Source organism: Leptodactylus fuscus, chromosome 3 (assembly GCF_031893055.1).
Source record: "Leptodactylus fuscus isolate aLepFus1 chromosome 3, aLepFus1.hap2, whole genome shotgun sequence".
In the NCBI taxonomy this organism is placed as follows: domain Eukaryota; kingdom Metazoa; phylum Chordata; class Amphibia; order Anura; family Leptodactylidae; genus Leptodactylus; species Leptodactylus fuscus.
The window spans coordinates 225,044,713-225,069,324 of NC_134267.1; the positions used below are offsets into that span (position 1 = coordinate 225,044,713).

Sequence of the window (24,612 nt, forward strand, 5' to 3'; positions counted from 1 at the left end):
CATTATACTGAGGGGTATAAGGCCATTATACTGTGGGTGTACAAAGCGAGCATTATACTGTGGTGGTATAAAGAAGCCATTATACATGCAGAATCATGTGAATTATAGCTGCAAATTTCACCCACAGTTTTTAATCATTGCAATGCAAAGGTTAAAAGTTGCCAAAGACATGCAGGTTGCCATAGGTTGTCACTGTTTTTTTTCTTCAGCACCTTTTAGAGGAAATCACTGTTGCCGCATGTGTTGTGCCACAAAGGGTCCCGCTGAGGCATTGTTGCTCAAGGGCCCATGTAAACCTGGAGTCGGCCCTGATCTTTATCACACTCCAGGGGCCCCATTCTTCACTCATTTTGCTGCTGTCGAATTTTACTGGTGGGCGATAGACACCCCAGTCCAACACTGAGTTCAGATGTAGCAAAGTTTATCTTGACACCTAAACAGTTTAACTTGACTTTTTCAAATGCTTTCAGTGGCTTTTGCTGTGATATGTGATATCACACTGCAGCACATTAAACTTCTACGTCTATGTGTAAGATACCAGGAACCGGACCCCAACATTTACACTTCATTGCAAACCCCCACAATATATATATATATATATATATATATATATATATATATATATATATATCCCAACCGTCCCGATTTCCGCGGGACAGTCACGATTTGGGTGACATGTCCCACAGTCCCGGTTGGAGGGAGGTATGTCCCGATTTCAACTCAGATCTGCGTCCAGAGGACGCAGATCTGAGTTGAACACATATGCGGTTGAAGGAAGGAGCTGACACATGTCAGCTCCTCTCTTCGCTGCTGCGCGCCTCTCTCGCTGACACATATGCGGCTGAAGCGAGGAGCTGACCTGTGTGAGCTCCTCGCTTCGCCGCTGCCGCCGGCTACTGGCTTGCAGACGCGATGTGACACATGTGATGTGTCATGTCACACATCGCGTCTGCAAGCCAGTAGCCGGCTGCAGCGGAGAAGCGAGGAGCTCACACAGGTCAGCTCCTCGCTTCAGCCGCATATGTCAGCGAGAGAGGCGCGCAGAGAGCGGCGAGGGAGCGGAGGAGAAGCTAAGTGTAATGTGGAGGTGGAACGTGAAACTGGGGGCAGAGATGGAGAGGACGGCATGACACTGGGGGCAGAGATGGAGGGACATGAATCTGGGGGCAGAGATGTGGAGACATGAATCTGGGGGCAGAGATGGGGGACATGAATCTGGGGGCAGAGATGGGGGACATGAATCTGGGGGCAGAGATGGAGGGACATGAATCTGGGGTAGAGATGTGGAGACATGAATCTGGGGGCAGAGATGGAGGGACATGAATATGGGGGCAGAAATGGAGGGGACATGAATCTGGGGGCAGAGATGCGGGACATGAATCTGGGGTAGAGATGGAGGGACATGAATCTGGGGACAGAGATGGAGGGACATGAATCTGGGGGCAGAGATGGAGGGGACATGAATCTGGGGGCAGAGATGGAGGGGACATGAATCTGGGGGTAGAGATGGAGGGGACATGAATCTGGGGGTAGAGATGGAGGGGACATGAATCTGGGGGCAGAGATGGGGGGACATGAATCTGGGGGCAGAGATGGGGGGACATGAAACTGGGGGCAGAGATGGGGGGGACATGAATCTGGGGGGCAGAGATGGAGGGAACATGAATCTGGGGGTAGAGATGGAGGGGACATGAATCTGGGGGCAGAGATGGGGGGACATGAATCTGGGGGCAGAGATGGGGGGACATGAAACTGGGGGCAGAGATGGGGGGACATGAATCTGGGGGGCAGAGATGGAGGGGATATGAATCTGGGGGGACATGTATCTGGGGGCAGAGATGGGGGGACATGAATCTGGGGGGCAGAGATGGAGGGGACATGAATCTGGGGGGACATGAATCTGGGGGCAGAGATGGAGGGACATGAATCTGAGGGCAGAGATGGGGGACATGAATCTGGGGGCAGAGATGGGGGACATGAATCTGGGGGCAGAGATGGGGGACATGAATCTGGGGGCAGAGATGGAGGGGACATGAAACTGGGGCAGAGATGGAGGGGGGACATGAAACTGGGGGCAGAGATGGAGGGGACATGAAACTGGGGGCAGAGATGGAGGGGACATGAAACTGGGGGCAGAGATGGAGGGGACATTAATCTGGGGGAAGAGATGGAGGGGACATGAAACTGGGGGCAGAGATGGAGGGGACATTAATCTGGGGGCAGAGATGGAAGGGGGACATGAAACTGGTGGCAGATGAAGGGTGTATATGAAACGGGGAGAGATAGAGGGGGACATATAATTTACGGGTGACTGTAGGAGGATTATACTGTGTGCGGGCACATGAAAAATTAATGAGTGGGTGGAGCCAACACAAAAGTGGGCGGGGCTACGCGCGCCGCACATTTTGTCCCTCTTTCGGTTCTTCAAAAGTTGGGAAGTATGATATATATGGTGATGGGCTAAGCGCTGTCTGCTTATAGGCATTCTGCATTGGTTATCTAATTACATAGACAGCACCGCCCTCTAGTGGTGGTCACAGGACACACATGCTATGTAAATTAATTGTTTTTGTTTTTTTTTATTATTAGGATATTTCATTTAAAGGGATTGTGTCACCAGACCCAGCATATCAACCCAGATAGATAGGTTAGTGTCACCAGAACCAGCATATCACCCCAGCCCTGCAGATAGATAGGTTAGTGTCACCAGACCCAGTATATCACCCCAGCCCTGCAGATAGATAGGTTACTGTCACCAGAGCCAGCATATCACCCCAGCCCTGCAGATAGATAGGTTACTGTCACCAGAACCAGACTATCACCCCAGCCCTGCAGATAGGTTAGTGTCACCAGACCCAGCATATCACCCCAGCCCTGCAGATAGATAGGTTAGTGTCACCAGACCCAGCATATCACCCCAGCCCTGCAGATAGATAGGTTAGTGCTGTAGATTGTCTTTTTTTTTTTTTAAGCTGGGGGTGCATGAGTGTCCAATGTAAATAAATCAGGGGTATGCTTGCATGTTCATCGCTCCATTCACTTCTATTGGTCTCAGGAAGGAGTTGTATAGGATTACAGAAATAAAAAAAATACATGCCTAATTTATTTCAAAAACAGCACCACACCTGATCACAGGTAGTAAGTGGTATTGCAAGCTACCCCATTCACTTCCATGGAGCTGAGATGCAATACCAAACAACTTATGAACAGCTGTAGTATTGTAAAAAGCAGCCATATTTTCCTAGTCACATCATACAACCCCTTTAACTACTTAGCGTTTACATGCAATGCAATGAAGACATCTAAGAGGGCGCTATTGTCATAGGTGGAATGTGTAACATGTGTCTCATAAATCATACTGTCTTGTATAGGTGAGTAGACATCACTCCAGCAGTGAGCATCACACAGGTGTAGCAGAGCTGAGTTTGTTATATGGATTGACTCAGAGTGACATGACTATCTGTGGTTTGGCATAAGACTTCAGGGAAACCTATGACATTATCCTGACATATCTCTGTATGTGAGTCTACAGTCCTTACCCCTTTAACAAACATCTCAGCTAACCGTCCTGGACCTGAGCCGCACTGTACACAGAAAACCATTGTGACAGATCTCTTTTGTGGCGCTGGTAACAGAATAAAGTTCTATTGTTATGAGCATGCTGGCCATTCATCTCAGCCAAGCAGACATGTTATTTCTGTGGGTGGAGATAAGTGGCATCTGTCAGTTTGGTGCTGCTTATCACATAATAAGAATAGTATAGGAATAAGTTCCCATAAACATGAGATTGTCAGGGATCACATCTATACATTACATCTACATTTATATCAGTAAGCTACATATCATGTCAGCCTTACCCGTGACCACTATAAACTGATGTACTGTATCCTTGATATGGAGCAAGATAGGGGCGCAGGAACAAGCAAAAATGTACTAGGAGAACCAGAATCTATACAGGGATCAGAAAAAGTGTAGTGTAGGAACTAGGAGGAGTACAGGAATAGAAGTGCAGCAACCGTGAGTTGTATTGTGGGAACCAGAAAAAGACACCCCCGGAACCATCAGCAAAGGGGGACATGACTTTGGGATGGGGGAACCAATAACTCCTGCAGTTTCTTCTTTGTGCAGTAGTTGAGTAGATTTATACAGACTGGGTCAGCTTTAAGAATATATCGGTGTATATTCAGCTTTAGTGTATATACAGCTGTAGGAGTATATATCTGTGTATGTTCTGCTGTAGGAGTGTATATCTGTATGTTCTGTGTAGGAGTATATATCTGTAGTAGGAGTATATATCTGTGTATGTTCTGCTTTAGTATATGGTGCTTAGTGTGTTACTGTAGGGAGGGAGGAGTTAGGAATAGATGTCACTTCCTGTCTCCTCCATCTTCATCCTCTTTCTCATCACAAGACCTGGATGAAGCATGGCTGCTGTATCAGGGAGTGTAATACTGGGGTCTATCACCTCACACAGCGCTGGTGTCACCACATTACACCGCACTACTAGTGTAGTATCACTAACTATACTGTATATACTGCAGTATTACCACAAGATGTCTGCAGTCACAGAGTCCTCTCATGTACAGTATTTACCACACTGGAGACATGGCTGAGTCTCCTCCTGTAGTTACCACACATTGGAGACATGGCTGATATATCATATGTATATTACTATATTTCTCAGGATAAGATAATCCTTTAATAGTCCCACATTGGGGAAATTTCATATATACAGCTACAGCGTCCCCTCATGTATTTACTGCACACTGCTGATATGTGTATATGTGTGTATATATTTATATATGTGTGTATATGTATATATACTGCAATATTACCTCAGGATATATACAGTCACACTTGTTCACACATGTATTTACCATAGACACTGCTGATATATATATATATATATATATATATATATATATATATATATATATATATACTGCAATATTACCTCAGGATATATACAGTCACACATGTCCATACATGTATTTACCATAGACACTGCAGACATGGCTGATATCTCATATATACTACTATATAATACAGGCTCTTCATGAGTGCTGGGGACTGAGGGTGTCTCTATGGTGGAGCTGAGAGGACACATGTAATGGAGGTCCTGTGGTGAGAGAGGGACAGCCTGGTACGGTGTAGTGAGGGTAATGGAGGCCGCACTGATACTCCCTGTATAGGCCTCCAGCTCTGATAATACTGGCCATGCTGGGGATAAGTTAAAGTTGATCATTTCTATGTACTTTCTCAGGGCTGTATACAGGTCATACTGTATATACTGGCCATACTGTATACAGGTCATTTATAATTGGTGGGGGGTTCTTGGAGCTGGTTGAAATTGTAAACAGTGGGGAACATGGTGGTTAGTTTCCCCTGAGCCAGTGCTTGCGGCTGGGGGTAATTTGGTGTGATGGAACAGATTGGCAGACAGATTTTTGCTTGTGTTGTTATTCCTACTGCTCTATTGATGATCTCTGTATTAGGGCCCAACACACTTAGACAATGGATATCAGACAAATACTGCACCGGATTATTGTATTTCTTAGTCTTCATGTAGCCGGTGTCTTAAGAGCATTTACAGTCTGTATCCAGATAAGTATATGGATCACCATTATGTTATGTTACATCATACACTGCAGCCGGTCCCATTACTATGGTATATACTATATGATGGGATATTTCTCAGTGGGGTCCTATAACAGTATAATTCAGCTGCTAGGTCTTTCCTTATTACCGACTCTGGATTATTCTGGAGCTGGTATGACTTAGTATTATTGCTTGTACAGTATTTAGGGTGAGCCATGTAAGTTATTGTTTCTTTTAGAGCACCTTTAATTTCATGCTGTTACATATATATATATATATATAAAGGGATTTTCATGCATAGTCCCAACATAAGTACAATACTGTACACAAATGTCTAACTAGCTGAGTGATCTAGTACGAGTAGAAGAGAGGACCTGGTGTGTCTGGGGCTCCAATTTTTAGGCCAGTGTTGTACTTTGTTACTGTCACTGGCCTTGCCTTATTATGTAACCCTAAATGACATGATTGCTTAGGAGTGGGATGCATACAAGTGCTTCCAAGCCACTATGTAACAGGTGGTTTGCGATACACTAACAAGTTGTTTTGCTTTTTTTTTTTTTTTTTTTGGGGGGGGGGGAGGTTGCCACTTCTTCAAACGTGTATAACAGAATGTAATATAGTTATTTACTAATGGGTTTTCTTAATACTAAATGTAATCCTAAACTATAGCTATTGTTGTGCATCATAATTCGCACTATTGACATTAAATAAGTTTTTTACTGGGTCCTTGAAGTTACTTTTAATTGGCAACCACCTTGGGTTTAGCCCAGTGCAGGGGTAACCATCGGAGGTATGACCCCCCTGGTGGGGAGGGGTGACCATCGGAGGTATGGCCCCCTAGTGTGGAAGGGTAACCATCGGAGGTATGGCCCCCTGGCGTAGAGGGGTGACCATCGGAGGTATGGCCCCCTGGGTGTGGAGGGATAACCATCAGAGTAACAGACCCCCTGGTTACGCCAAACTAATTAAATTTAAGAAGACCCTGTTAGGGTAAGTCCCTAGGGTCATGGCTGTCATTTTTCACATGCCTGTGCACTAAATTGAGCCCTCCGAGCTGGAGCTGGTTGCGGCTGGAGGTAGAGAAAAACATTTTATTTAAAATGTTTAAATTAAAAAAAAAAACAAAAAAAAAAAACATGTTTTAATAAAAATCTAATGGCTTCAAGGACCCTCCGAGCTGGAGCTGGTTGCGGCTGGAGGGAGAGAAAAACATTTTATTTAAAATGTTTAAATTAAAAAAACAAAAAACAACAAAACATGTTTTAATAAAAATCTAATGGCTTCAAGGACCTTTTCTGATGATTTGTACTTTTCTTAGTGAAGATATATGACCACTTATATTGACCAACTCATGTTTCTCTTCATGTTGCTGACAGTGTGATACGGCCAGTGCCGTACAGTGTCTATCGCAGCCAGCTAGTGAATGGAGCCCAGCACTGCTTACCATGATAACCCCATGCTCTGTGTGCAGGAGTTATATAGGCCTATGCCCCCTCCCCTTCCTTGCGGAACGGGCAGCATCAGCATGGTGCTGTTCCATGTCCAGCAAAGACGAAAATTTCAGCTTCTACTTTCAGTCTTGGTGCCCTTGGGTCGGTGCATGCGGCTAAGGGTAAAGGTCATCAAGTGCTCTGAAAATGATTGAGAGATGACATTACAGCCTTCTCACTGCCTTCAGAGACTACGGTATCTCAAGCGGATCATGGGCTTCTTCTCATCATGCTAAGCATCATTCAATGGCTTGTTTTGCTGTTAATGTGGTTGTGACCCATCAAACAACAATGGAGGGTTATTTCACTCCAGTAAGTGCCCTGGGGTTGCTGTAGTATCTGGAGAAGCCACAGCACCACAAGTACTTCTCTCTTCCCTTCTTTATACTCTCTATGTCTTTCCTTGCAGTATCAGTGGGTATAGGGTTGCCAATGTATGTAAATCGACAGTTCTAGTTTTTAGTGGGAGAGGTATTCCTTGAAGAGGTGTTATCTTGTACATGGTATATACATCTGTATCATGTGTATACAGTTACCACCATAAGTGGAACCTCACACCTCATAAGTGGGATGTAGGTACTTCTGTGCATATATGGTTGGCAATTACATGTTTGTGGTATGGCGGTATCCCCATGTATACTGATTTATGGCAATTTCAGTGTTATAGTCTATTTCTCTTTACTAGTTTCTGACTACAGCCAGATCACTTTTGTTGCATTTTCAGCCACATTCATAGCTTGGTATTGTCGGGCAGGTAGTATGGGGACTTGTAGTATGTAAGGTTTCTAGAGGCTAGTGCATTCCTACTCAGTTTGGTGGCGGTCGAGTCCATTTAAGGTGTCAAATGGCCTCTTCTGTGGCAGTTGAGGAGTCAGGTGGAAGTTGCAGGCAAGTTATTGTAGACTTATTTTAACTAATAGAGGAGGTTAAACCTCATGGTGGTGAACAGGCTGAGCTTTAGAAATGGCCAGCCTGAAGGATGTCGTAATAGTAACGTCATCCAGAGGCGGGCACAGTGGTTAAGTACAGGGTCGTTGGTGCCCTTAAAGTGTACTGGCTCTGCTAGAATTGCAAGCCGGAGCGTGCTGCCCCCCTTTATTTATTTACTAGCTGGTACCCGCGACTTCATCTGCGGTGATTGTAGAAGTGGGTATATACAGGCGTGGGTAAGGTTTTCGTACTGTGTATAAGGTATGGGATATAAAATGTAACTGTGTATCTAGTTGTTGCTGTAATTCTGAGAGCACATGAGACTTTTGTGTTGAATGTAATTTGTATTTCAGCTGCTATACGGTGTTGGTATAAACTGTACATAGTGACTTTGGGACAGAGGTGTTTCAGGTGAATATACTTCGATATACGACATTGTATGATTTGTTATTTTCCGCCAGTACATGTAAGTTTTGGGCACAGGATACTCTTGAGTAAGCAACATAAAGTCTGGCCCTGTGCATGACAGTTTAGTAACTCCATGTGCCTCTTATTAATAGCAATTAACCCCATCATGTCCCTCACATTAACCCCAGTGTAAGAGTTACTGATAGAGATGAGCGAGTACTGTTGGGATCAGCCGATCCGAACAGCACGCTCGCATAGAAATGAATGGACGTAGCGGGCGCGCGGGGGGTTAAGCACGCCGGCTACGTCCAAGCGGAAGTACCAGGTGCATCCATTCATTTCTATGGAGCGTGCTGTTCGGATCGGCTGATCCCAACAGTACTCGCTGATCTCTAGTTACTCATATGTGAGAGACTTGGAGGTAATAATTAAGTATCTTCATTACTGAGGTCTGTTATTAGTACCTCCATATGTCTCACATATTAGTAACCTTTATATGGGGCACACAGGGGTTAATATGAGGGACATGATGGGGGTTATTCCTATTAATGTGAGGCACATGGAGTTACTAACACTAAACTAATAACCCCATGCCTGACATTAATGAGAATAGGAAGTTAAGGAAGGGAGCTGTGTGTTTCTTACTTTCAGTTTGCTAGCAGCTTTGGCAGGAGCCATCACTATAGCAGGCAGAGACTTGAGCGACTAAGCTCCACCCCCTGGGTTTCCTGCACCCCTCTCAAAGGGGAGTGTCCTTATGCCTCAGCTCTAGCAGAGACTTTATTTAACTCTTGCAGGTCCTGTGCTGCTGGCATGCCAGTGAAATATGGCAGGAGTGCCACTCTTGGCATGTGTGCCAGGGGTTGCTGACCTCTGCTGTAGGGGGTAATATGAATTTTGTGGCTTGCTATGGTCCAAAGTGTGTGAGATTGCAGAGATAGTGATGTGAGTTTGGGTTTTGTGGGGGTCCTGGGAAACACGTATGTGCGCTATTGTGACGAAAAGTAGCCTATTGCGCAATGGGGTGTATTAACTATGTTTGTGGAAAATTTCAGCCAAATCGGTCAAGCGGGTTTTGCGTGATTGACTAACAAACATCCGAAAAGTCAAAGCCACAAACATCCAAACTCACAAACTTTCACATTTATAATATTAATAGGATTGCTGTCTGGCCGGGTGCTTTATGTCAGACAGCTGCAATCGAGTGTAGGGACTATGTTTGTGGAAAATTTCAGCCAAATCGGTTGAGCGGTTTTTGCGTGATTGACCGCCAAAGATCCGAACATCCAAAGGGTCCTGGGAAAAACGTATGTGCGCTATTGTGACGAAAAGTAACCTATTGCGCAATCGAGTGTAGGGACTATGTTTGTGGAAAATTTCAGCCAAATCGGTGGAGCGGTTTTTGAGTGATTGACCGCCAAACATCCGAACATTGAAAGGGTCCTGGGAAAAACGTATGTGCGCTATTGTGACGAAAAGTAGCCTATTGCGCAATCGAGTGTAGTGACTATGTTTGTGGAAAATTTCAGCCAAATCGGGGTCCAAAGTGTGTGAGATTGCAGAGATAGTGATGTGAGTTTGGGGTTTGTGGGGGTCCTGGGAAAAACGTATGTGCGCTATTGTGACGAAAAGTAGCCTATTGCGCAATGGGGTGTATTAACTATGTTTGTGGAAAATTTCAGCCAAATCGGTCAAGCGGGTTTTGCGTGATTGACTAACAAACATCCGAAAAGTCAAAGCCACAAACATCCAAACTCACAAACGTTCACATTTATAATATTAATAGGATTGCTGTCTGGCCGGGTGCTGTATGTCAGACAGCTGGGGATCTCACGGTATTCGTGAATCCCAATGGTCTAGCACTTCACCTGACTCCTTCTGTCATTATTTTACTTCTGTGAGTATAATAAAGCTGTGGCCATTTTTACAACCAAAATAAAGTGTTTTGTGCATTTATTCCAAAGTCATTATTTACCGTAGTTTGGGTGGTTTTAGGTAGGAGTGAGGGACATCCCATATCCAAAGTCAAGACACCCCCGGAGCCATCAGCAAAGGGGGACATGACTTTGGGATGGGGGAACCAATAACTCCTGCCAGTGGCGTAACTAGGAATGGCGGGGCCCCGTGGCGAACTTTTGACATGGGGCCCCCCTGACACCGAAGATCATGACCGAGCCCCTCCTACGCATTCCTGCACGCTCTATTATGACCAATAATGGCCCCTGCACACAGTATTATGTCCCATAGTGGTCCCTGCACACAGTATTATGTCCCTTAGAGGCCCCTGCAAACAGTATTATGTCCCATAGTGGTCCCTGCACACAGTATTATGTCCCATAGTGGTCCCTGCACACAGTATTATGTCCCATAGTGGCCCCTGCACACAGTATTATACCCAATAGTGGCCACTGCACACAGTATTATCCCCCATAGTGGCCCCTGTACACAGTATTATGTCCCATAGTGGCCCCTGCACACAGTATTATACCCAATAGTGGCCACTGCACACAGTATTATGTCCCATAGTGGCCCCTGCACACAGTATTATGTCCCTTAGTGGCCCCTACAGGACTAAATACTGTCACCGCTGACCGCTATACCAGGACAAATTGTGGATAAAAAATCTGGTCATGTGCATTACAATTTAGTAACTCCATGTGCCTCATATTAATAGCAGTTAACCCCATCATCTCCCTCACATTAACCCCTGTCTGCCTCACCATAAGAGTTACTGATATGTGAGAGACATGGAGGTAATAATAAAATATCTTCATTACTATTACCCCCATATGTCTCACATATCAGTAACTCTTATGGTGAGGCACACAGGGGTTAATGTGAGGGAGATGATGGAGTTAACTGCTATTAATATGAGGCACATGGAGTTACTAAAACACAAGTAATCACCCCAAATGCCTGATAGTAATAAGTAACCCCAGTACGTACCTGTGTATCTTCAGTTTCATTTTCCTGGAGCAGCTTCTTCCTCCAGTGCAGGACGGCAGGGATAAGCCCCGCCTCCTCCTCTCATTGGTGGGCAGAGGACAGCAGAGAAAGGGAGGGGGGGGAGAGAGGGAGTGTCCTGCAGCGCTGAGAGGAGCCAGAGCTGCAGCTCCTGTGTCTCAGCCGTTGCTGCAGCTTCGGGGCCCCCTGTTGGTGGAAAGTATTCCACCAACAGGGGGCCCCGATCATTATACTCGGGGTCCGAAAAGACCTCCGAGAATAATGATAGCAGCGGTAGCAGCTGTCACCGGGCCCCTAATGTCCCGGGCCCTGTGGCAGCTGCTACCGCTGCTATGGTGGTAGTTACGCCACTGACTCCTGCAGTTTCTTCTTTGTGCAGTAGTTGAGTAGATTTATACAGACTGGGTCAGCTTTAAGAATATATCGGTGTATATTCAGCTTTAGTGTATATACAGCTGTAGGAGTATATATCTGTGTATGTTCTGCTGTAGGAGTGTATATCTGTATGTTCTGTGTAGGAGTATATATCTGTAGTAGGAGTATATATCTGTGTATATTCTGCTTTAGTATATGGTGCTTAGTGTGTTACTGTAGGGAGGGAGGAGTTAGGAATAGATGTCACTTCCTGTCTCACCCATCTTCATCCTCTTTCTCATCACAAGACCTGGATGAAGCATTTCCCGCCCTCCCGCCCTCTTTGCATCACTATGTTATACTTGTTTTTTTTTTGTTTTGTTTTTTTTTTCACATTTTCCTATCTAATGTATTATTGTATCATTGCTTTGTTACTGTAATTGTGTATTTGGCTCTATATATTCAATTATGAGATGACTGATGAGTTATTGTTGGGCATTATCCTTCTAGGCCCAAGGGAAGGGCAGTCCTCCAGCCATGGTTCCCTAGAGGTTTCCTCCACAGGGGTTTTTTCCTCTCCTGAGTGCTGTAGGATGACTCTTTGTGAGTCAGGGGTTTGCCATTATTTAGTCAGTCGTATGTAATAAAGTATTACGTGTCACATGGTCCATTGATAAACTGTCACAGCTTTACTTTTGCGGTTGAGGAGTCAGGTGGAAGTTGCAGGCAAGTTATTGTAGACTTATTATAACTAATAGAGGAGGTTAAACCTCATGGTGGTGAACAGGCTGAGCTTTAGAAATGGCCAGCCTGAAGGATGTCGTAATAGTAACGTCATCCAGAGGCGGGCACAGTGGTTAAGCACAGGGTCGTTGGTGCCCTTAAAGTGTACTGGCTCTGCTAGAATTGCAAGCTGGAGCGTGCTGCCCCCCTTTATTTATTTATTGCTGTCTGGCCGGGTGCTGTATGTCAGACAGCTGGGGATCTCACAGTATTCGTGAATCCCAATGGTCTAGCACTTCACCTGACTCCTTCTGTCATTATTTTACTTCTGTGAGTTTAATAAAGCTGTGGCCATTTTTACAACCAAAATAAAGTGTTTTGTGCATAAATTCCAAAGTCATTATTTACCGTAGTTTGGGTGGTTTTAGGTAGGAGTGAGGGACATCCCATATCCAAAGTCAAGCACAGAAACAGTACAATCAGGAGAAGTATAGATTGAAATGTGATAGTGGTGCAGGAACCAACATTACAGTGCAGGAAGATAGTAGCAACCAAAACAGCAGGAACCAGAAGAGCAGGGACTAGGCAAAGAGAATGAACCAAGAGAAGTTTAGGAACCAAAAGAATAATAATAAGGAGAAGTACAGGAACCAGAAGAGCAGGAACCAGGAGAAGTGCAGGAACCAGGAAAGGACAGGAACCAGGAGAAGTGCAGGGACTAGGAAAGGACAGGAACCAGGAGAAGTGCAGGGACTAGGAAAGGACAGGAACCAGGAGAAGTGCAGGGACTAGGAAAATGACAGGAGCCAGAAGAGCAGGAGCCAGGAGAAGTGCAGGAACCATAAGAAGAAGGAGAAGTACAGGAACCAGAAGAGCAGGAACCAGGAGAAGTGCAGGAACCAAAAGAATAGGAAGCAGGAGAAGTACAGGAACCAGAAAAAGTGCAGGGATTAGGAAAAGGACAGGAACCAGAAGAAGTGCAGGAACCAGAAGAGCAGGAACAAGGAAAATGCAGGAACCAGAAGACCAGGAACCAAAAGAGCAGGAACCAGAAGAGCGGTAACCTGTAGAAATGCAGGAAGCGGAAAAGCAGGAACCTGGAAAAGTGCAGGAACCAGGAGAAGTGCAGGAACCAGAAGAGCAGCAACCTGGAGAGGTGCAGGAACCAGAAGAGCAGGAACCTGGAGAAGTGCAGGAACCAGAAGAGCAGGAACCAGGAGAAGTGCAGGAAACAGAAAAGTTGGAACTAGGAGAAGTGCAGGAACCAGAAGAGCAGGAACCAGGAGAAGTGCAGGAACCAGAAGAAGTTCAGGAACTAGAAGAACAACAACCAGAAGTGCAGGAAGCAAAAGAGCAGGAACCAGGAGAAGTGCAAAGTCTTGCTTGCAGGACTTTTCTCTCAGTGTTTTTCAACAGAAATAGGGAACGGAATCCCAGAAAGAAAACTGAGCACAGGTGTGAACCTGCTCTAACTCTTAACACGCCTGGTTTGACACGGATACAGCATTCAGGGATTCCGTTCCCCATTCATCTTGGTGCCTCATAGTAACAGTCCCAGGAGGTGGTGCCACCTACTGGATCCACAGCCTACCAGGCAGCACCTTGTGGTACTGCTGGATTATATTTGTACTATATACTGATGAACCCTAGAAGAGTTAGATCCTTCAGTTATAGAGATGGTCATGGGTGTATACAGTATGTGATTTGTGTATACATGCCATAGAACAGCGCTGGTTTAAAGACATAAAAGACTGACCCGTTGTCCGGGTCCCCACTTCTATTTTCTCCAGCTTGCTGAGATTTGTAGTTTAGGATCAGCCACTGCCCCACAAGTTGGAGTCTTGTACCATATAGACCATCATTAATCTATAGTAATCTATAGTATAGACATTACCAAAGGTCAGGAAATTACTGATGGTATCTAGAATTGTAGCCAATTGTAAGAAGATTACTACATGTCAGTAAGAATTCCTGACTACAGTGTGTACAGTGCCGAGCAAAACAAAAGCAAGAAGGAAAGGAGCCAAGACCTCTAAATATTTCTTGTCCTCTGAAAGGTCCCCGTGTGCCGAAGTCATGAAGTGTTTCATCTATAACCTGTCATGTCATGTCCGTAATAAACATGATGTGTCTTAGTAGTATGTGGGAGTACTAATCTATCATTATACAATTACACGCAAAACAATACACACCTCAGCTGCTGCAGAACCTCATACTACACACCTGAGCTGCTGCAGAACATCATAATACACACCTCAGCTGCTGCAGAACATCATAATACACACCTCAGCTGCTGCAGAACATCATAATACACACCTCAGCTGCTGCAGAACATCATAATACACACCTCAGCTGCTGCAGAACATCATAATACACACCTCAGCTGCTGCAGAACCTCATAATACACGCCTCAGCTGCTGTAAAACATCATAATACACACCTCAGCTGCTGCAGAACATCATAATACACACCTCAGCTGCTGCAGATCATCATAATACACACCTCAGCTGCTGCAGAACCTCATAATACACGCCTCAGCTGCTGTAAAACATCATAATACACACCTCAGCTGCTGTAAAACATCATAATACACACCTCAGCTGCTGCAGAACCTCATAATACACACCACAGCTGTTGCAGAACATCATAATACACACCTCAGCTGCTGCAGAACCTCATAATACACACATCAGCTGCTGCAGAACATCCTTATACACACCTCAGCTTCTGCAGAACATCATCATACACACCACAGCTGCTGCAGAACCTCATAATACACACCACAGCTGTTGCAGAACCTCATAATACACACCTCAGCTGCTGCAGAACATCCTTATACACACCTCAGCTGCTGCAGAACATCATAATACACACCTCGGCTGCTGCGGAACATCATAATACACACCACAGCTGTTGCAGAACATCATAATACACACCTCAGCTGCTGCAGAACATCATAATACACACCTCAGCTGCTGCAGAACCTCATAATACACATCTTAGATGCTGCAGAACATTTGCTACCATTCACAACAATGTATGGCTGAGTGGTCTAATGCTCCCCTGACTTTAATCCACACTATGACTTAGGGCGGTCTAGACTTTTCCTAGTCATCCCAGCGCATCATCTCCTTGTAAGGGTTAAGCCTCCATATACTGTACAATGCCTTCTTCTGTAGTTACAGCATAACAATCCTTTGACTCCCTCTTGTGGTAACTGCAGGTTATATACACAACTCAAATGCTGCACAACCTCATAATACATACCTCAGCTGCTGCACAACCTCATAATACACACTTCAGCTGCTGCAGAACATCATAATACACACCTCAGCTGCTGCAGAACCTCATAATACACACCTCAGCTGCTGCACAACATCATAATACACCTCAGCTGCTGCAGAACATCATAATACACACCTCAGTTGCTGCACAACATCATAATACACCTCAGCTGCTGCAGAACATCATAATACACACCTCAGCTGCTGCAGAACATCATAATACACACCTCAGCTGCTGCAGAACATCCTAATACACATATCAGCTGCTGCACAACATCATAATACACACCTCAGCTGCTGCAGAACCTCATAATACACACCTCAGCTTCTGCAGAACATCATAATACACATCTCAGCTGCTGCAGAACCTCATAATACACACTTTAGCTACTGCAGAACATCATAATACACACCTCAGCTGCTGCAGAACATCATAATACACCTCAGCTACTGCAGAACATCATAATACACACTTTAGCTACTGCAGAACCTCATAATACACACCTCAGCTGCTGCACAACATCATAATACACACCTCAGCTGCTGCAGAACATCATAATACACACCTCAGCTGCTGCACAACATCATAATACACACCTCAGCTGCTGCAGAACCTCATAATACACACCTCAGCTACTGCAGAACATCATAATACACATCTCAGCTGCTGCAGAACCTCATAATACACACCTCAGCTACTGCAGAACATCATAATACACATCTCAGCTGCTGCAGAACATCCTAATACACACCTCAGCTGCTGCAGAACCTCATAATACACACCTCAGCTGCTGCAGAACCTCATAATACACACCTCAGCTGCTGCAGAACATCATAATACACACTTTAGCTACTGCAGAACATCATAATACACACCTCAGCTGCTGCAGAACATCATAATACACCTCAGCTACTGCAGAACCTCATAATACACACCTCAGCTGCTGCACAACATCATAATACACACCTCAGCTGCTGCAGAACATCATAATACACACTTTAGCTACTGCAGAACATCATAATACACACCTCAGCTACTGCAGAACATCATAATACACATCTCAGCTGCTGCAGAACCTCATAATACACACCTCAGCTGCTGCAGAACCTCATAATACACACTTTAGCTGCTGCAGAACATCATAATACACATCTCAGCTGCTGCAGAACATCCTAATACACACTTTAGCTACTGCAGAACATCATAATACACACCTCAGCTGCTGCAGAACATCATAATACACCTCAGCTACTGCAGAACATCATAATACACATCTCAGCTGCTGCAGAACCTCATAATACACACCTCAGCTACTGCAGAACCTCATAATACACACTTTAGCTACTGCAGAACCTCATAATACACACCTCAGCTGCTGCAGAACATCATAATACACACCTCAGCTGCTGCAGAACCTCATAATACACACCTCAGCTGCTGCAGAACATCATAATACACACCTCAGCTACTGCAGAACATCATAATACACACTTTAGCTACTGCAGAACCTTATAATACACACCTCAGCTGCTGCAGAACATCATAATACACACCTCAGCTGCTGCAGAACCTCATAATACACACCTCAGCTGCTGCAGAACATCATAATACACACCTCAGCTACTGCAGAACCTCATAATACACACCTCAGTTGCTGCAGAACATCATAATACACACCTCAGCTGCTGCAGAACATCATAATACACACCTCAGCTGCTGCAGATCATCATAATACACACCTCCGCTGCTGCAGAACCTCACAATACACACCTCAGCTGCTGCAGAACATCATAATACACACCTCAGCTGCTGCAGAACCTCATAATACACACCTCAGCTGCTGCAGAACATCATAATACACACCTCAGCTGCTGCAGATCATCATAATACACACCTCAGCTGCTGCAGAACATCATTATACACACCTCAGCTGCTGCAGAACCTCATAATACACACCTCAGCTGCTGCAGAACCTCATAATACACACCTCAGCTGCTGCAGAACAACATAATACACACCTCAGCTGCTGCAGAACCTCACAATACACACCTCAGCTGCTGCAGAACCTCACAATACACACCTCAGCTGCTGCACAACCTTCTAATACATACCTCAGCTGCTGCACAACCTTCTAATACATACCTCAGCTGCTGCAGAACATCATAACCTAACTATTTATGTGATTTAGAACGGTGTTACATTAATTCTAAAACTTTCATTTAGATGGAGAATAATCCTGTAATAATTCTGTTACAGTTGTATAAATATTGTTCTACCCGTATTCTATTTGTTACATTATTATTATTCTGGTGTATCTTGGTGTTTGCCGCTTGCTCTGCTCTCCTGAGCCCTGTGCACACTGTAGTGGGAGGAGGGCCTGCCTGGCACATGGGCCTGCCATAGGTGTAGCCCGGCCATCCCCGGCCCCTCCTCTGCTCTTTGCTGAGGGTTATTTTGGTCTGTCAGTGACAAGTGATCACTGACAGATGAGGATCCAGTATCCAGCCGGGGACTTGTTGCTCTGCCATAGAAGCAGCGCTGGATCATGTCTGCCCTGCACAACACTCAGGTCTCCTGCTGATCCCCAAACCAGACGATGCCTCCCAAACCTCACTTACTGACAGGATAGATTTTTGCAAAAACTCCACCGATTTTACTTTTTTTTAAATTGAATTTATTTCTCTTTTTTTGTTTTGTTTTACTGCGAGAAAAAAAAAAATTAAGAAAATATAAATTTCACCAAAATGTCCAATTGTGCTCCGACGAATGGAGAGGATAAGGACCCAGAGATCGAACTGTTTGTAAAGGTAAGTCCCAGGGTGTATCGGGGACAGGGATGAGTCTTGGCTGACCCATTGGGATAACGTACAAGAATTCCAGCCGGTCCCTTATGTTTGTGGACTAAGCAGATTTCATGTTTTTGTGTTTTGGACGCTTTTGACGTCTTTTGTTTGCGCAGAGTTCTGTTTGTTTCCAGACTCATTAGAATTTTAATTACATGTCAGACAAGAGCTGGGCTGGCAGAGGGAACCGGGGATGGGGTCAGCGGAGTTATCATCCAGGTGCGCTCCCTATACTCTACGTATCTTATAGATTACGTGCTATTGAATATTATTTATTTTTTTCAGATTTTTTTTGCTGAATATTTTTGAACTAATTTAATCCTTGAATATGTAATTGTTTGTTGTAATGCAATTTAGACCAAAAAACTGCGGCATTTACGCAACTTGGGGCTACAGCCTAAAGCGAAGGCCCCACGTGGCATCCTGCAGGGAAAAACCGTGGCGGCAATGCATCCAGGATCTTCCCGCAGCGCTTTGCACAGATAGTTGGCAGAGCTTGTCCGATGCGCAGATTAGATCCCATACCCACTTTGTTGTGAATGTAAAATACTGCACTTTGTCCCACGGCGTTTCTGTTGCAGGCAAACTGCGGCGCTTACGCTATGTGGTGCCCCGGCCTAAAGGTGTTTTCCAGGTCTTTTTCATGGATGACCTATCCATAAAGTGGGTCAACAATTGAAAATCAGAGGGGGTACCCTGCAGTAACTTAATAGGCCAAGTGACATCACGTTCATCACTCACGTGACCTTTTTGCAACTCAGTCCCATTCAAGTGAATGGGGCTGAGCTACAATACCAAACACAACCACTATACAGTGTACAATGCTGTTCTTGGTTTTCTCCTCGGATGAATGCAGCAGTATCTTCAAACAGCTGATCGGTGGGGGGCCTGGATGTCAGGCATGGAGGGGGTGGTAAGGGTCTGAGTGTCAAGAGCAGTGCTCCATGGAGCTGAAGACCCGCCCCCAGTGCACTAGATGCCTCATTTGCATAAGACATCACAGTGATATATATGGTCAAACGAAGTTATGTTCTTTATCACTGTAACACGGCAGTGATAGCTGAATATGCTTGGGGGTAGGCTCCCTTTAATCTGACAGTAATAGGGCTGGCAGATTAACGAATATTCTAGATTAAGAAAAATATGTAAATATGGAGAAGCAATAAAAAAAATCTCCTGATTGATTCTCTGTATTGCTGCTTACCTCTTCGGAGCAATGGCAAACCCTCATTGCTCCAAATAGTTCATTTCCATATAAAGAAAAACAGCGATATCTCAGCCACGAAGACTCTGATACACAAGGGGAAAACACTGTATGATTCAGGTGATGTTAACCTATCTATCTGCAGGGCTGGGCTGATATTCTGGGTTCTGGTGACACTAACCTATCTGTCTGCAGGGGTGGATATGCTGGTTCTGGTGACAGACTCCCTTTAAGGTGAGAGAAGCAAAGTAATTCCCCATTCCTAGCAAATTCTTGTAAAAATATGAAAACAAGGAAAGGGAACAAGTCCTGGAAAATCTGGATATAAAAATTGGCTGCTTTTTCCTTGGGATGTGCTGACTGGAGCTGTCAGTACAGGACTAGTCACATGTAATATTACTGGATTGTTCTGTATTACTGCAGGCAATAGGAGGTCATTCTGTAGCCCCAGTTGCCAAACCAGGCACTTGAAAAGGGCATAAAAAATGGGGCAGCTATTTTTGTAAACATGTTGCACGTCATGTAACTTGCAAGCCACGCACCTATTTTCAGAGGTTGACTCGGCACAACAACATTGATAAATAAGCCATCCCGAAAAAAAAGCAAGGCTGGGGTGATATGCTGGTTCTAGTGACCCTAACCTATCTATCTGCAGGGCTGGGGTGATATGCTGGTTCTAGTGACAGTAACCTATCTATCTGCAGTACTGGGGTGATATACTGGTTCTAGTGACAGTAACCTATCTTCCTGCAGGGCTGGGGGGATATGCTGGTTCTGGTGACATTAACCTATCTATCTGCAGGGCTGGGGTGATATGCTGGTTCTGGTGACATTAACCTATCTATCTGCAGGGCTGGGGTGATATTCTGGGTCTGGTGACACTAACCTATCTATCTGCAGGGCTGAGGTGATATGCTGGGTCTGGTGACAGTAACCTATCTATCTGCAGGACTGGGGTGATATGCTGGGGTCTGGTGACACTAACCTATTTATCTGCAGGGCTGGGGTGATATGCTGGTTCTTGTGACACTAACCTATCTATCTGCAGGGCTGGGGTGATATGCTGGTTCTGGTGACATTAACCTATCTATCTGCAGGACTGAGGTGATATGCTGGTTCTGGTGACCCTAACCTATCTATCTGCAGGGCTGGGGTGATATGCTGGTTCTGGTGACATTAACCTATCTATCTGCAGGGCTGGGGTGATATGCTGGAGTCTGGTGACACTAACCTATCTATCTGCAGGGCTGAGGTGATATGCTGGGTCTGGTGACAGTAACCTATCTATCTGCAGGGCTGGGGTGATATGCTGGTTCTGGTGACATTAACCTATCTGCAGGACTGAGGTGATATGCTGGGGTCTGGTGACACTAACCTATCTATCTGCAGGGCTGGGGTGATATGCTGGTTCTGGTGACATTAACCTATCTATCTGCAGGGCTGGGGTGATATACTGGAGTCTGGTGATACTAACCTATCTATCTGCAGGGCTGAGGTGATATGCTGGGTCTGGTGACAGTAACCTATCTATCTGCAGGGCTGGGGTGATATACTGGAGTCTGGTGATACTAACCTATCTATCTGCAGGACTGGGGTGATATGCTGGGGTCTGGTGACAGTAACCTATCTATCTGCAGGGCTGGGGTGATATGCTGGTTCTGGTGACATTAACCTATCTATCTGCAGGACTGAGGTGATATGCTGGTTCTGGTGTCCCTAACCTATCTATCTGCAGGGCTGGGGTGATATGCTGGTTCTGGTGACATTAACCTATCTATCTGCAGGGCTGGGGTGATATGCTGGAGTCTGGTGACACTAACCTATCTATCTGCAGGGCTGAGGTGATATGCTGGGTCTGGTGACAGTAACCTATCTATCTGCAGGGCTGGGGTGATATGCTGGTTCTGGTGACATTAACCTATCTATCTGCAGGACTGAGGTGATATGCTGGGGTCTGGTGACACTAACCTATCTATCTGCAGGGCTGAGGTGATATGCTGGGTCTGGTGACAGTAACCTATCTAGCTGCAGGGCTGGGGTGATATACTGGAGTCTGGTGATACTAACCTATCTATCTGCAGGACTGGGGTGATATGCTGGGGTCTGGTGACACTAACCTATCTATCTGCAGGGCTGGGGTGATATGCTGGTTCTGGTGACATTAACCTATCTATCTGCAGGACTGAGGTGATATGCTGGTTCTGGTGACCCTAACCTATCTATCTGCAGGGCTGGGGTGATATGCTGGTTCTGGTGACATTAACCTATCTATCTGCAGGACTGAGGTGATATTCTGGTTCTGGTGACACTAACCTATCTATCTGCAGGGCTGGGGTGATATGCTGGTTCTGGTGACATTAACCTATCTATCTGCAGGACTGAGGTGATATTCTGGTTCTGGTGACACTAACCTATCTATCTGCAGGGATGGGTGATATGCTGGTTCTGATGACACTAACCTATCTATCTGCAGGACTGAGGTGATATGCTGGTTCTGGTGACCCTAACCTATCTATCTGCAGGGCTGGGGTGATATGCTGGTTATGGTGACACACTCCCTTTAAGACAGGTGATTTTTCTCTTAGGGTCTTGTAATTAGAGTTCAGTTTGTGTCTGTTTTCTAATTTGTTTGGGATTTGTGACTGTGGCAAGGCGAGCGGTATAAGGTGCTCACGCGTTGTGGACCTCAGTGAAGGGAGAGGTTATATACTCATAAGGTGTATTTTCTGGTTTCCTGAAAAATGTATACAAATTTTTAGAGTAACCGGCATATTCTCCATGTTGTCGTTATCAGACTCATCATGTGGCCGTCACTTTGCTCTAATGGAATGCCGCGTACGTAACGTGTAATGTGATCATGTGACTCCAAGACGCCAAACATTTCCCTGTTTGAGTCACGACCGTAATAGAAACATTGCACTTGCACTTTCACTTATTCATCTCTATGGATATGCAATCTCACCAAATACCACAAAATACAACTTCTGTGTGACGTTCCGTCCGTTGTGTGTACGGCCGGTTATGTTGTAGGCCATATATACAAATAAGTCGAAGTTATTAGGCTCCAAAAAGTCCTGTAAGCGAGTCCAACCTACAAAGTGCCATCCGTAGTAATGCTAACCAGGTATCTTACTATAGGGATTCCCAGCGATCAGCTGTAATCTGTGGGGGAGTCCCTCAGTAAGTGTTTAATATCCCTGCAGCGCCTCCGCAGGGAACATGAAGTATTGCACAGTGTCCATTATGATTAACTGGCTGTGAAATACAAGGACATGCTAAGTCCTCCAGAGCAAGAGATGCCCTTTGTAGCTCTGGAAAGTAACCCGTGAGCAAGTTCTTGTTTATAATGGAGCGCCACTAAAGGCAAGAAGAAGTATTACACATATAGGCACCATTCAATTAAATGGGAGTCCTCGAGATAGTCGAGTCCTGTACTTCAAGTATTTCAGGCAGTTCTAATGGGTTGTCTCTGCAAACTTTCTGTGAAAAGCACTGCAGGAAAATCCATGATGCGTGGCGCTGCGCTTGCACGTCTGTAGGGTTCGGTACAAGAGAAGGCTCTGATATGGGCAATCCCTGCACCTGTTTCAGTGGAAACCAAGATAACAAAGTTGACATGTGCTTTGCTTTTTTTTTCGGGATGGCTTATTTATCAATGTTGGTGTGCCAAGTCAACCTCTGAAAATAGGTGCGTGGCTTGCAAGTTACATGACGTGCAACATGTTTACAAAAATAGCTGCGCCATTTTTGATGCCCTTTTCAAGTGCCTGGTTTGGCAACTGGGGCTACAGAATGACCTCCTATTGCCTGCAGTAATACAGAACAATCCAGTAATATTACATGTGACTAGTCCTGTACTGACAGCTCCAGTCAGCACATCCCAAGGAAAAAGCAGCCAATTTTTATATCCGGATTTTCCAGGACTTGTTCCCTTTCCTTGTTTTCATATTCTTACAAGAATTTGCTAGAAATGGGAAATAACTTTGCTTCTCTCACCTTTAAAGGGAGTCTGTCACCAGAACCAGCATATCCACCCCTTCAGATAGATAGGTTAGTGTCACCAGAACCAGCATCTCACCCCAACCCTGCAGATAGATAGGTTAGTGTCACCAGAACCAGCATATCACCACAGCCCTGCAGATAGATAGGTTACTGTCACCAGACCCCAGTATATCACCCCAGCCCTGCAGATAGATAGGTTAGTGTCACCAGAACCAGCATATCACCCCAGCCCTGCAGATAGATAGGTTACTGTCACCAGAACCTTGCATATCACCCCAGCCCTGCAGATAGATAGGTTAGTGTCACCAGTACCAGCATATCACCCCAGTCCTGCAGATAGATAGGTTAGTGTCACCAGACCCCAGTATATCACCCCAGCCCTGCAGATAGATAGGTTACTGTCACCAGACCCAGCATATCCACCCCTGCAGATAGATAGGTTAGTGTCATCAGAACCAGCATATCACCCCAGCCCTGCAGATAGATAGGTTAGTGTCACCAGAACCCAACATATCACCCCAGCCCTGCAGATAGATAGGTTAGTGTCACCAGAACCCAACATATCACCCCAGCCCTGTAGATAGATAGGTTAGTGTCACCAGTACCAGCATATCACCCCAGCCCTACAGATAGATAGGTTAGTGTCACCAGACCCAGCATATCCACCCCTGCAGATAGATAGGTTAGTGTCACCAGAACCAGCATATCAACCCCTGCAGATAGATAGGTTAGTGTCACCAGAACCAGTATATGACCCCAGCCCTGCAGATAGATAGGTCAGTGTCACCAGACCCAGCTTATCACCCCAGCC

The 24,612-nt window shown here is 45.3% G+C and overlaps 1 protein-coding gene across 1 annotated transcript in view; it reads left to right on the top strand.

The window, feature by feature from the left end:
* Positions 1–18,229: 18,229 nt before the first annotated feature.
* Positions 18,230–24,612, top strand: part of CLIC5 (chloride intracellular channel 5) — a 72,707-nt gene continuing 66,324 nt past the window's right edge. Inside the window, exon 1 of the mRNA XM_075269246.1 lies at positions 18,230–18,559. Within this exon, the coding sequence (XP_075125347.1) occupies positions 18,497–18,559 (63 nt within the window). The 5' untranslated portion in view covers positions 18,230–18,496. The remainder of the gene's footprint in view (positions 18,560–24,612) is intronic.